At 64.7% G+C, this 14,312-nt stretch overlaps 1 protein-coding gene across 1 annotated transcript; it reads right to left on the reverse strand.

The window, feature by feature from the left end:
• Positions 1-694: 694 nt before the first annotated feature.
• Positions 695-13,427, reverse strand: LOC309604273 (potassium-transporting ATPase alpha chain 1-like; the record flags this gene model as incomplete). The annotated part of the gene is made up of 18 exons (XM_082339208.1): positions 695-818; positions 2,256-2,410; positions 2,485-2,653; positions 3,626-3,776; positions 3,872-4,008; positions 5,104-5,273; positions 6,131-6,311; positions 7,622-7,756; positions 8,354-8,463; positions 8,552-8,750; positions 9,215-9,483; positions 10,158-10,275; positions 10,380-10,514; positions 10,633-10,746; positions 11,305-11,508; positions 11,894-11,953; positions 12,580-12,687; positions 13,416-13,427. Coding segments are annotated over 18 exons (2,551 nt in total), but the record flags the coding sequence as incomplete, so codon positions are not given.
• Between the last annotated feature and the right edge of the window lie 885 nt (positions 13,428-14,312).

The following is a 14,312-nucleotide window of genomic DNA, read 5'->3' on the forward strand; positions in this document are numbered from 1 at the left end:
CCGGGTGGCCAGGGACCTATGTGTTTGGGGACTCAAGTGGCCAGGTATCCAAGTGGCCAGGGACCCAGGTGACCAGGTGGCCAAGGACCTAGGTAGCCAAGGAGCCAGATGTCCAGGGACCTGGGGACCCAGGCATCTGGGTGGCCAGGGACCCAGGCAGCCAGGTGGTCAAGGACCTAGGTAGCCAAGGAGCCCAATATCCAGGGATCCGGGTGGCCAGGGACCCATGTGTCTGGGGACTCAAGTGGCCAGGGACCCAGGTGACCAGGTGGCCAAGGAACCAGATGGCCAGGGACTTAGGGACTCGTGTATCTGGGGACTCAAGTGGCCAGGGACCCAGGTGACCAGGTGGCCAAGGAGCCAGATGGCCAGGGACCTGGGGACCCGTGTGTCTGGGGACTCAAGTGGCCAGGGACCCAGGTGACCAGGTGGCCAAGGAGCCAGATGGCCAGGGACCTGGGGACCCGTGTGTCTGGGGACTCAAGTGGCCAGGGACCCAGGTGGCCAAGTGGCCAGGGACCCAGGTGACCACCTGGGCGTGGCTAAGGACCCAGGCATCTGGGTGGCCAGGGACCGAGGTATCTGGGCATCTCCACACCCCGGTGTCCGGGCCACCCATGGACCCAGGTTGTCAAGGGCACCCCAACATCTGGACCCTTCCCCCCCCCCCCCCCCACCCAAGGTGGACCCCTACCGATCTGGAAGTAGGAATACGCCGCCAAGGGTTCGTTGACCAATCGGTCGCGTCGAGGGTTGCGGGGCTTCAGGTGCATGATGTCACTCTCCGCCCTCTCGTAGGCCAAGGAGACCGAGGGGAACTGTGGAGCCAGGCACCCGGGTGAGGGACCCGGGCGTCTGGAAGGGCACCCCAACATGGGGTTGGGGGTCCCAGGTATCTGGGGGATGGAGCCAACCCTTGGGGTGAAGCACCCAAGTGTTGGGGTGAAGGTGTCAGGGTGAGGGACTCAAGGTGTTGGGGTGAAGGATCCAGGTATCTGGGAGGGACCCCGGCGGCCGGGTGAAGCACCCAATGGGTGAAGAACCCAACCACCAGTTGATGGACTGGTTGATGGAGCCAGGCATCCAGAAGGGACCCCGGCATCTGGGTGAGGCACCCAATGGGTGAAGAACCCCAACGTCCCCTGGTTCCTGGGTGAGGAACCTCAACGCCCAGTTGGTGGACTGGTTGATGGCTGGTTGGACTGGTTGATGGACCCAGGCATCCAGGAGGGACCCCGGCATCTGGGTGAGGCACCCAATGGGTGAAGAACCCCAACGTTCCCTGGTTCCTGGGTGAGGAACCTCAACGACCCTGGACTGGTTGATGGACCCAGGCATCCAGGAGGGACCCCAGTGTCTGGGTGAGGCACCCAATGGGTGAAGAACCCCAGCGTCCCCTGGTTCCTGGGTGAGGAACCTCAACGCCCAGTTGGTGGACTGGTTGATGGCTGGTTGGACTGGTTGATGGACCCAGGCATCCAGGAGGGACCCCGGCATCTGGGTGAGGCACCCAATGGGTGAAGAACCCCAACGTCCCCTGGTTCCTGGGTGAGGAACCTCAACGACCCTGGACTGGTTGATGGACCCAGGCATCCAGGAGGGACCCCGGCATCTGGGTGAGGCACCCAATGGGTGAAGAACCCCAACGTCCCCTGGTTCCTGGGTGAGGAACCTCAACGCCCAGTTGGTGGACTGGTTGATGGCTGGTTGGACTGGTTGATGGACCCAGGCATCCAGGAGGGACCCCGGCATCTGGGTGAGGCACCCAATGGGTGAAGAACCCCAACGTTCCCTGGTTCCTGGGTGAGGAACCTCAACGACCCTGGACTGGTTGATGGACCCAGGCATCCAGGAGGGACCCCAGTGTCTGGGTGAGGCACCCAATGGGTGAAGAACCCCAGCGTCCCCTGGTTCCTGGGTGAGGAACCTCAACGCCCAGTTGGTGGACTGGTTGATGGCTGGTTGGACTGGTTGATGGACCCAGGCATCCAGGAGGGACCCCGGCATCTGGGTGAGGCACCCAATGGGTGAAGAACCCCAACGTCCCCTGGTTCCTGGGTGAGGAACCTCAACGCCCAGTTGGTGGACTGGTTGATGGCTGGTTGGACTGGTTGATGGACCCAGGCATCCAGGAGGGACCCCGGCATCTGGGTGAGGCACCCAATGGGTGAAGAACCCCAACGTCCCCTGGTTCCTGGGTGAGGAACCTCAACGACCCTGGACTGGTTGATGGACCCAGGCGTCCGGGCACTCACGATGTCAGTGCAGAGCTCGATGAAGAGGATGGTGATGCAGCCCAAGGGCAGGGGGACGCTGGCCGTGATGTAGATGAGGTACGGGGTCAACTCGGGGATGTTCTTGGTCAAGGTGTAGGCGATGGACTTCTTCAGGTTGTCAAAGATCAAGCGGCCTGGGAAAGGTGGGGACAGCGTCACCAGGGTGGTGTCACCTGGTGTCCCCCATCCCCGGTGTCCCCAGCCCCACCTTGCTCCACGCCGGTGACGATGGAGGCAAAGTTGTCATCGAGGAGGATCATGTCGGCCGCGTTCTTGGCGGCGTCGGAGCCGGCGATGCCCATGGCCACCCCGATGTCGGCCTTCTTCAGCGCCGGGGAGTCGTTCACCCCGTCGCCCGTCACCGCCACGATGGCACCCTGGGGACACGGGGACCGGAGGGGTGAGGGATGAGGACCGTCCCCGTCCCCATCGTGATGGCACCTTGGGAACGTCACCGTCCCCACCAGGAGGGCCTCTTGGGGACACAGGGACCAGAGGAATGGGGACAGGGCCCATCGCCGTCCCCATCGTGATGGCACCTTGGGGACACGGGGGCCCATCGCCGTCCCCACCGTGATGGCACCTGGGGGACACGGGGGCACGTCTCCGGTCATCCCAATGTCCCCAAGGCCACCCAATGTCCCCTCCCCACCGGGACTGCTAGTGGCTTCGAGTTGTGCCCACGTCCCCAGTGTTGTCACCTTCCTTGGTGTCCCCCCATGTCCCCCAGTTCCCAGTGTCCCCAATGTCCCCATGCCTCCAGCATCCCCATGTCCCCCATGTCCCCCCAGTGCCCCCATGTCCCCAATGTCCCCTCAGTGTCCCCAATGTCCCCATGCCTCCAGCATCCCCATGTCCCCCATGTCCTCAATGTCCCCGCAGTGTCCCCATGTCCCCAATGTCCCCCCAGTGTCCCCAACGTCCCTATGCCTCCAGCATCCCCATGTCCCCAGTGTCCCGATGTCCCCAATGTCCCCTCAGTGTCCCCAATGTCCCCATGCCTCCAGCATCCCCATGTCCCTCATGTCCCCATGTCCCCAATGTCCCCCCAGTGTCCCCAATGTCCCCATGCCTCCAGCATCCCCATGTCCCTCATGTCCCCATGTCCCCAATGTCCCCCCAGTGTCCCCAATGTCCCCATGCCTCCAGCATCCCCATGTCCCCAGTGTCCCCCCAGTGCCCCCATGTCCCCCATGTCCCCAGTGTCCCCAGTGTCCCCTCAGTGTCCCCAATGTCCCCATGCCTCCAGCATCCCCATGTCCCCAGTGTCCCCCCAGTGCCCCCATGTCCCCAATGTCCCCAGTGTCCCCCCAGTGCCCCCAGGGTCCCGACGTCCCCAATGTCCCCACCAGCCGCTGGCAGCTCTCCACGATGACAAGTTTCTGCTGCGGTGACGTCCGGGCGAAGACCATCTCAGGGTGGGCGCGCAGGAGACCCTCCAGAGCCTCCGGTGTCATGGCCGCCAGCTCCGCCCCCGTCACCACCCGTGCCCGCGCCTGCCTGGGGAGGGGACAACGCCGGACGCCTGGGTCCCCCCACCCCGCCCGCGTCCCCTCCTGGACGCCCGGGTCCCCTCCCGGACGCTTGGGTCCCACCTGGGGTCCACCCGTTCGAGGGGCACGCGGAGACGAGCTGCCACCTCCTCGGGGGTCTCGCTCCCCTCTGAGATGATGCCAACGGCCGCCGCGATGGCCTTGGCCGTGATGGGGTGGTCTCCGGTCACCATGATGACCTGGGGACAAGGGGACATGGGGACGTTGGTGTGGGCCTGATGGTTCCTCCTGGTCCCCAATGTCCCCCCATGTTCTTGGGATGTCCTTCCATCCTCACGTCCCTCTTGTCCCCATGTCCCCAAATCCCTTTATGTTCCTCCATGTCCTTGATGTCCCCCCATCCCCATGTCCCTCCTGATCCCCATGTCCTCCTGTCCCCCCATGTCCTTGATGTCCCCCCATCCTCATGTCCATCCCAGTCCCCATGTCCTTGATGTCCCCCCATCCTCACGTCCATCCCAGTCCCCATGTCCTTGATGTCCCCCCGTCCTCATGTCCATCCCAGTCCCCATGTCCCTCCATGTCCTTGGTGTCCCCCCATCCCCATGTCCTCCTGTCCCCCATGTCCTTGATGTCCCCTCATCCTTATGTCCCTCCTAGTCCACACGTCCCTCCATGTCCTTGATGTCCCCCCATCCTCACGTCCATCCCAGTCCCCATGTCCCTCCATGTCCTTGGTGTCCCCCCATCCCCATGTCCTCCTGTCCCCCATGTCCTTGATGTCCCTCCATCCTCATGTCCATCCCAGTCCCCATGTCCTTGATGTCCCCCCGTCCTTATGTCCCTCCATGTCCTTGATGTCCTCATGTCCATCGCAGTCCCCATGTCCCTCCATGTCCTTGATGTCCCCCCATCCCCATGTCCCTCCTAATCCCCATGTCCTTGATGTCCCCCCATCCTCACGTCCATCCTAGTCCCCATGTCCCTCCATGTCCTTGATGTCCCCCCATCCCCATGTCCCTCCTAATCCCCATGTCCTTGATGTCCCCCCATCCTCATGTCCCCCCCCTTGTCTCCGTGTCCCTCCATGTCCTTGATGTCCCCCCATCCCCATGTCCCTCCATGTCCCCATGTCCTTGATGTCCCCCCATCCTCACGTCCATCCTAGTCCCCATGTCCCTCATGTCCTTGATGTCCCCCATCCCCATGTCCCTCCACGTCCCCATGTCCTTGATGTCCCCCCATCCTCACGTCCATCCCAGTCCCCATGTCCTTGATGTCCCCCCCATCCCCGTGTCCCTCCACGTCCCCATGTCCCCAGCCGTGTCCCCTACCCTGATACCAGCCGTGCGACACTTGAGCACGGCCTGGGGGACGGTGGCCCTGGGTGGATCGATCATGGACACCAGCCCGGCGAAGCAGAGTCCCACGGCCACCTCCGGCAGCTCCTCGGGGTCCGTCCCCGCTGCCACCGTCCCCGCTGGCAGCCAGCGGGCGCAGAACCCTTGGGAGGGACAACGGGGGGGACGTGAGGGGACACGGGGGGGACACCGGGACCCATGTGTACGGCAGTGTTGCATGTGCCACCCCCTGCACATGTGTCCTCCATCCCACGTCCCCTATGTCCTCATGTCCTTCCATGTCCCCCCATGTCCCCAGTCTCCTCCATTTCCCCCCATCTCCCCATGGTGTCCCCCCATCCCCACGTCCCCATCTCCTCATGGTGTCCCCCCATCCCCACGTCCCCTCCATCCCTATTTCCCCCCCCCACCTCCATGGTGTCCCCCCATCCCCACGTCCCCTCCATCCCCATTTCCCCCCCCCACCTCCATGGTGTCCCCCCATCCCCACGTCCCCATCTCCCCATGGTGTCCCCCCATCCCCACGTCCCCTCCATCCCCATATCCCCCCCTCTCCCCGTGGTGTCCCCCCATCCCCACGTCCCCATCTCCCCATGGTGTCCCCCCATCCCCACGTCCCCTCCATCCCCATTTCCCCCCCCACCTCCATAGTGTCCCCCCATCCCCACGTCCCCATCTCCCCATGGTGTCCCCCCATCCCCACGTCCCCTCCATCCCCATTTCCCCCCCCTCTCCCCATGGTGTCCCCCCATCCCCACGTCCCCATCTCCCCATGGTGTCCCCCCATCCCCACGTCCCCTCCATCCCCATTTCCCCCCCCCACCTCCATGGTGTCCCCCCATCCCCACGTCCCCATCTCCCCATGGTGTCCCCCCATCCCCACGTCCCCATCTCCTCATGGTGTCCCCCCATCCCCACGTCCCCATCTCCCCATGGTGTCCCCCCATCCCCACGTCCCCTCCATCCCCCCCCCCCCCCATCACCCCCTCACCCCACTCACCCAACACCCTCTCCCCACGCCCCCCCAGCTCGGCGTAGGCCCCCTCGAAGGCCTCCCGCCACTGGGCGTCCAGGGCCAGCTCCTGTCCCTTCAGCAGCACCGTGCTGCACCGCTCCAGCACCCGCTCGGGGGCACCTTTCAGCACCAGGAGCTGCCGTTCTCCCGCTTCGTGGACTGACAGCTGTCGAGGGACCCAGATGCCGCGGTTCCCACCCAGACACCTGGGTCCCCCCCCCCGGACACCTGGGTCCCCCCCCCGCAAACATCTGGGTCCCTCCTGAACATCTGGATCCCCCTTGGACACTCAGGTTCCTCCTGAACGTCTGGGTCCACCCTGGACACCTGGGTCCCTCCCCAACACCAAGGTCCCTCCTGAACATCTGGGTCCACCCTGGACACCTGGGTCCCTCCCCAACACCAAGGTCCCTCCTGAACATCTGGATCCCTCCTGGACATCTGGGTCCACCCCCGGACACCTGGGTTCCTTCCAGATTCCTGGGTCCCTCCTGAACATCTGGATCCCCCTTGGACACTTGGGTTCCTCCCCAACAACAACGTCCCTCCTGAACATCTGGGTCCCTCCTGAACATCTGGGTCCCCCCTGAACATCTGGGTCCTCCTTGGACACTCGGGTCCCTCCCCAACACCAAGGTCCCTCCTGAACATCTGGGTCCCCCCCTGAACATCTGGGTCCCTCCTGAACATCTGGGTCCCCCCCTGGACACCTGGGTCCCCCTTGGACACTCGGGTTCCTCCTGAACACCAAGGTCCCTCCTCAACATCTGGGTCCCCCTTGGACGCTTGGGTCCCTCCTCAACATCTGGGTCCACCCCCGGACACCTGGGTTCTTCCCAGATGCCTGGGTCCCTCCTGAACATCTGGATCCCCCTTGGACACTTGGGTCCCTCCCCAACACCAAGGTCCCTCCTGAACATCTGGGTGCCTCCTGAACATCTGGGTCCCCCCCTGAACATCTGGGTCCACCCTGGACACCTGGGTCCTCCTTGGACACTCGGGTCCATCCCAGACATCAAGGTCCCTCCCGAACATCTGGGTCCCTCCTGAACATCTGGATCCCCCTTGGACACTCGGGTCCCTCCCCAACACCAAGGTCCCTCCTGAACATCTGGGTCCCCCTTGGACAGTCGGGTTCCTCCTGAACACCAAGGTCCCTCCTCAACATCTGGATCCCCCTTCGACACTTGGGTCCCTCCTGAACATCTGGGTCCCTCCTGAACATCTGGATCCCCCTTGGACACTCGGGTTCCTCCTGAACACCAAGGTCCCTCCTCAACATCTGGGTCCCTCCTGGACACCTTGGTCTCCCTTGGACACTTGCGTCCCTCCCCAACACCAAGGTTCCTCCTGAACATCTGGACCCCCCCCCCCCCCCGAAACATCTGGACCCCCCTGAACATCTGGGTCCCCTGTGGACACCTGGGTCCATCCCCCCACCCCCACCCCCCCCCACCGACGCCTGGGTTCCCCCACCTGGAACTTGTTGGTGGAGTTGAAGGGCAGCTCGGCCACCTTGGGGAAGCGTCCCCGCGCCTCCGCCACCGACCCCACCGTCACCTCCGCGAACTTCAGCAGCGCCGTCTCCGAAGCGTCGCCGATGACCTCACGCTGCGGGGGCGGGGCTTACGTCGGCGGGGGGGGGGGGGGAGGGCGTATCGCCCCATATAGGACCCCTCTCGGGGGAAGGTCCTGGGCCCTATATGCATCTCCAAGCCCTATATGGTCCCCATGGGGGTTCCCCTATTGCCCTCCCAGCCCCATATAGGGCTTCTATAGGGGTCCTATATGACATTTCCAGCCCCATATAGTGCCCCCATGGGCATCCTGGCCCCTATACACCCCTCCCAACCCCACGTAGGGCCTCTATGGGGGGTCCTGGCCCCTATACGCCCCTCCCAGCCCTATATAATGCCCCTATGGGTGCCCTGGGCCTTAAATGCCCCTCCCAGCCCTATATGGGGCCCCTATATAGCCCTCCTCATCCCATATAGGACCCCTATGGGGGTTCCTGTATGTCCCTCCCAGCCCCATATTGTGCTCCTATAGGGCCTCCGGCCCCCTACACACCCTTCCCAGCCCCATATAGGACCCCTATAGGAGTCCTGGCTTCTATGCCCTTCTCCCAATCCCATACAGGGTCCCTAAATGTCCCTCCCAGCCCCGTATAGGGCCCCTATAGGGCTCGTAGCCCCATACGCGTCCCACCTTGGCCACGGGGACGTTGTCTTGTCCCGGCTTGAACTGGGCCCTGTTGCAGAGGGTGACGACGCGGCTCAGCATGGTCCACGTCTCGGACGATTGGTCGAAGCTCTGACCTGGGTGGTGGGCCATAGGGGTCACCTCAAGGGACCCAGGCGTCCGGGGTGAGGTGGGGTGGGGGGCGGACCCAGGCATCCGGCTCACCTGATTGGTCCTCGGTCGTGTCGGCCGTATGGATCTGGTTGTCGAACCAGAGATGTGCCACCGTCATCCGGTTTTGGGTGAGGGTCCCCGTCTTGTCGGAGCAGATGACCGAGGTGGAACCCAACGTCTCCACGGCTTCCAGGTTCTTCACCACGCAATTCTTCCGTGCCAGCCGCTTCGCCGTCAGCGAGAGGCAAACCTGGGGCCGGAGAAGTCCGTCGGCACCCTGGGGAACCCTGGGAGCCCTATGGCACCCATGGGACCCTCCTGGAGCTGGTGTGGTGGCCTTGGAGCCGTGGGGACCTCCAGGAAAGCAGTTGATGCCCATGGACCCGTAGGGACAACCAGAACCCCTATCGCGTCCTTGCGTTGCGTTGGACCCATGGGTCCTATGTGAACCCCATGAAGACCCTCAAGGACCTCGTAGCACCCATGGTTTGTGATGGACCCGTGGGGACCTCCTGGAGCTCCTGTGGTGGCCTTGGAACCATGGGGACCTTCAGGAAAACAGCTGACGCCCCGTAGGGACCATCGGGTCCCATGGAGACCCCCTGGGTTGTGTTGGACCCATATAAACCCCATGAAGACCCTCAAAGGCCCCATAGCACCCATGGGTTGTGATGGGACCCATAGCTCCAACCCCTGCGATGCCCCAAACCATACCGTGACGGTGGCCAGCAGCCCCTCAGGGACGTAGGCCACGACGATGGCCATGAAGAAGACCATGGCACGGAGGAAGGGGTAGCCGATGACCATGGCCACCACGAAGAAGGTGGCACCGAAGAAGATGGCGAGGCCGGCGATGATGTCAACAAAGTGCTCGATTTCGATGGCGATGGGCGTCTTCTCGTTCTCCACCCCTGAGGCCAAGCTGGCGATGCGTCCGATGATGGTCCGGTCGCCCGTGTTGATCACCAACCCCATCGCTGTCCCTATGGGACCCAAGTATCTGGGTGGGTTGGGGGACCTAGATGTTCTTGTGGGACCCAGGCGTCCGGGAAGGGGACCCAGGTGTCCGGGTGGGGACCCAGGTGTCCGGGAAGGGGACCCAGATGTCCAGGAAGGGGACCCAGATGTCCGGGTGGGACCCAGATGTCCGGGTGGGACCCGGGAGTCCGGGAAGGGGACCCAGGTGTCTGGGTGGGACCCAGGTGTCCGGGTGGGACCCAGGAGTCCGGGAAGGGGACCCAGGTGTCTGGGTGGGACCCAGGAATCCGGGAAGGGGACCCAGGAATCCGGGTGGGACCCGGGAGTCCGGGTGGGACCCAGGTGTCCAGGTGGGGACCCAGGTGTCCGGGTGGGACCCAGGAGTCTGGGAAGGGGACCCAGGTGTCCGGGTGGGGACCCAGATGTCCAGGTGGGACCCGGGAGTCCGGGAAGGGGACCCAGGTGTCCGGGTGGGACCCAGGAGTCCGGGAAGGGGACCCAGGTGTCCGGGTGGGACCCGGGAGTCCGGGTGGGACCCAGGTGTCCAGGTGGGGACCCAGGTGTCCGGGTGGGACCCAGGAGTCCGGGAAGGGGACCCAGGTGTCCGGGTGGGGACCCAGATGTCCGGGTGGGACCCAGGAGTCCAGGAAGGGGACCCAGACGTCCGGGTGGGACGCACCTTCTAGGCACATGGTGGAGAAGAAGGCGATGTTGCGGGTCTCCAAGGGTGAATCATGGGTGCACTCGGGTGACCGCGTCTGGGGCTCCGACTCCCCCGTCAAGGATGAGTTGTCCACCTGGAGGTGGTGGTGGGAGGACAGGACTCACCCCAAGGGGGGACCCAGGCATCCGGGCACCCCCCACCCCACCCCAAAAAAAGGTCCCAGGTGTCCAGGCCCACCTTGCAACCCTGAGCTGAGATGATGCGGATGTCCGCAGGAACTCGGTCCCCTCCTTTGATCTCCACCAGGTCACCGACCACCAACTCGTTGGCGTTGATCTGCAGCTTGTCCCCTTCTCGGATCACCGTGGCTTGCTGGAGGTGACAGGAGAAACCCAGGTGTCCGGGTGGGCACCCAGGTGTCCGGGTGGGCACCCAGGTGTGCGGGTGGGCACCCAGGCGTCTGGGTAAGGAAGGGACCCTCCCCCCCCACCTGAGGGACGAGGTTCTTGAAGCTGGCGATGATGTTGGTGCTCTTGAACTCCTGGTAGTAGCCGAAGCAACCGGTGACGACGACGACGGCGATGAGGGCGATGGCGAGGTACAGCTGGGGGGGGGAGGGGTGGGGACAGGATCAGGCCCCCGGTGTCCGAGTACCCGCAGCCGAGGGCACCCAGGCGTCCTGCCCTCCGGAGGGTCCCAGGCACCTCGTTCCTCCCCCAGAGCCCCCCAAGTTGCCCCCTTTCGAGGGCTCCAGGTGCCCCCCAAGATGGACCCAGATGTTCTCCAGGTGGACCCAGATGTTCCCCAGGTGTTCCTCAACCCATGGACCCATGCATCCCTCTCAGATGAACCCAGATGTTCTCCAGCCCAGGTGGACCCAGATGTTCCCCAAGATGCACCCAGGCGTTCCTCAGCCCAGGGACCCAGATGTTCCCCCCCCCAGACAGATCCAGATGTTCCTCACGATGGACCCAGGTGTCCCCACCCTCGAGATGGACCCAGATGTTCCCCCAGATGCACCCGAGCGTTCCTCAACCCATAGACCCCTGCGTGTCCCCCCTAAATGAACCCAGGTGTTGCCCCCCAAGATGGCCCCAGATGTCCCCCCCCAAGATGGCCCCAGGTGTCCCCCCCCCAAGATGGCCCCAGGCGTCCAGCATACGTTGTCGGAGCTGCCGCGGTCGCCCTCTCCCTCCTGCACGCCGTAGGCGATGAGGCAAATGGCCGCCGCCACCCACATCAGGCACTGGAGACCCCCGGCCAACTGTCGCCCAAACTTGACGCACTCGGGGGTCCCGCGGGGGGGGCGGAGCTCGTTGGGGCCGTCCCGCAGCAGCCGCTCGGCTGCCACCGCCTCCACCAGGCCCTGCCGGGGTCAAGTGGGGTCATGGGGTCAAGTGGGGTCAACAGGGTTTGTGGGGTCGATGGGGTTGAGGGGGTCAACGGGGTTGGTGGGGTCACTGGCATCGGTGGGGTCAACGGGGTTGATGAGGTCAAGAGGTTGGTGGGGGTCATGGAGTTGACTGGGGTCAATGGGGTCAATGGGGTTGGTGGGGGTCAGTGGGGTTGATGGGTCACGGGGGTCATCAGGGTCAATGAGGTTGGTTGGGGTCAAGGTGACCGGTAGGGTCATGGGGTCAATGGGGCTGACAGGGGTCAATGGGGTGGGGGGTGGGGGGGCCAAGGGTGACGGTGCTGGGAGCTGTGGGGGGTGTGGGATCGGCCGGGCTCAGAGGTCAGAGGTCACCCACCTTGGAGATGCTGGTGCTGTACTTGACCTCCAGGTCGTTCACGTCGAGCTTGTGGTCATCCTGGGGGCACCTGCCTCAGCACTGGCCCCTGACCCCTGACCCCTGACCCTCCCAGTGCCCCCCATTATAGCCCAGTGCCCTCACTGCCTCTCCCAGTGCCCTACTGACCTTCCCAGTCCCTCTCTTGACCCCTGTTGACCTCCCAGCCCTCCCTATTGACCCTCCCAGTCACTCCCAGTGCCCCATTGACCTCTGTTGACCTCCCCGTGCCCACATGGACCTCCCAGTCCCTCCCAGTTCCCCCCACTGACTGTCCCAGTTGCCTCCATTGACCCTTGATGACCCCCCCCACTCCTCCAGTTGACCTCCCAGTGCCACCCGTTGACCCCTATTCCCTCCCAGTGCCCCCCCAGTGACCCCCTAGTCCCTCCCAGTCCCCCTTGTTGACCTCCCAGTCTTCCCCATTGGCCTCCCAGCCCCCCCCAGTTGACCTCCCAGTGCCCCCCGTTGACCCCCAACCCCTCCCAGTGCCCCCCGTTGACGCCCAGTCCCTCCCAGTCCCCCTTGTTGACCTCCCAGCCTCCCCATTGACCTCCCAGTCTCCCCCTACCCCCTCAGTTGACCTCCCAGCGCCCCCCCATTGACCCTCCCAGTCCCTCCCAGTCCCTCCCAGTCCCCCCCCATACCACATCCATCTCCTTCTTCATGTCCTCCAGCTTCTCCTGCTTGCGGCGGCCACGCCCCTTTGGCGGCGGGCGCGGGGCCTTGCCCCGCGGCCCCAGCTCATAGCTCTCCTGGGGGCAGAGGTCAGAGGTCAGGGGTCACCTGGGGGGGGGTCCCTCTGTCCGTCCCTCTGTCCATCCCTCCCTCCCTCCCGCCTCCATCTTTCCCTTCACCTCGTGCCACCTTCTCTCCGCCCGCGTGTCCTGCTGTCTGTCCCTCCGTCCATCCCTTCATCCCTCTCTCCGTCCTTCCCTCTGTCCCTCCGTCCATCCCTCTGTCCCTCCGTCCGTCCCTCTGTCCATCCCTCCGTCCATCCCTCTGTCCCTCCGTCCGTCCCTCATCTCTCTGTCCATCCATCCCTCCATCTTTCGGTTGGTCCCTCCGTCCTTCCGTCCATCCCCCTCTCTCTCCGTCCGTCCCTCTGTCCTTCCCGCCATTCCTCTGTCCATCCCTCTGTCCATCTCTCCATCCCTCCGTCCATCCCTCTGTCCCTTCCTCCGTCCTTCTGTCCATCCCTCCGTCCATCCCTTCATACCTCCGTCCGTCCTTCTGTCCATCCTGCCATCCCTTCGTCCATCCATCTGTCCATCCTTCCCTCCCTCCCTCTGTCCATCCTTCCGTCCCTCCGTCCTTCTGCCCGTCCCTCCCTCCATCCCTCTGTCCCTCCGTCCGTCCCTTCGTACCTCCATCCGTCCTTCTGTCCATCCTCCCCTCCCTTTGTCCATCCGTCTGTCCGTCCTTCCATCCCTCCATCCCTCCGTCCATCCCTCCCTCCATCTTCTCCACCTCCCCCCCTCACCTCCTTCCCCATGGCGGCTCCCAGCAGCTCCCAGTCCCTCCCAGTGCCTCCCAGTCCGCTCCCCACCTCCCCTTATACCCCCCGGGGAACCGCCCCAAGGTGACCTCGCCTGGACGCCTTGCGGGGGGGGGGTGGGGACACCCAGACACCTGGGTCCCATTTTTGGGGGGGGGGGGGGGTGGGGACACTGGGACACCCCGGGGCGGGGTTTTGGGGGTGGGGGTCACGTGGCCGCCTGGGTCCCCCCAAACCCTTGGGTTCCCCCAAACACGGGGGGGGGCAGGGTGGGCTCCCGCGTCCACCCCCCCCCCCCCATCCCCACGTCGCCCTCGGGCCGCCCTTGATGCCGTTCCCCTCCCCCTTCCCCCCCCGCCCTTATCAAGTTGGGGCTTATCAAATGTGGGGGAGGGGAGCCCCCCCCCCCCCCCGCACGCCTGGGTCCCCTTTTGCCGCTCGTTAATGATTAATTACTGTTATCTTATCGGCCTCGTTCCCGACGTCCCCGTGACGTGGGGCGGGGGGGGGGGGAATTACGGGAGGGAGGTCTCTGGGGACCTCCGTTGGCCGGGCTCCCATCATGCCTTGCTCTACCCCTTTTAGGGGTGCCAGGCATCTGGGCCCCACGGCGTGAGTCCGAGCCCCACGGCGTCCCCGTGCTTTGCTTGGGTGAACCCAAGCGTCCGCCTTCCCATCATGCCCTTGCCACCCTCCAAAACGGGAACCCAAGCATCCGGGCTCCCATGAAGCTTTGCTCTACTCCCCCCCCCCCGTGCCCCAAGGGAGATGTGGGGTTCCGGATACCCAGAAGGCTTTGCGGTGGGGAGATGTGGGGGGGGGTGGGGGGTGGGGGGTGGCATGACCCGCCCCGGACGCCCGGGTCCCCTTTGGGACACGACC

Source organism: Platalea leucorodia (genome assembly GCF_965183815.1).
Source record: "Platalea leucorodia genome assembly, contig: HAP1_HAP1_SCAFFOLD_549, whole genome shotgun sequence".
Lineage (NCBI taxonomy): Eukaryota > Metazoa > Chordata > Aves > Pelecaniformes > Threskiornithidae > Platalea > Platalea leucorodia.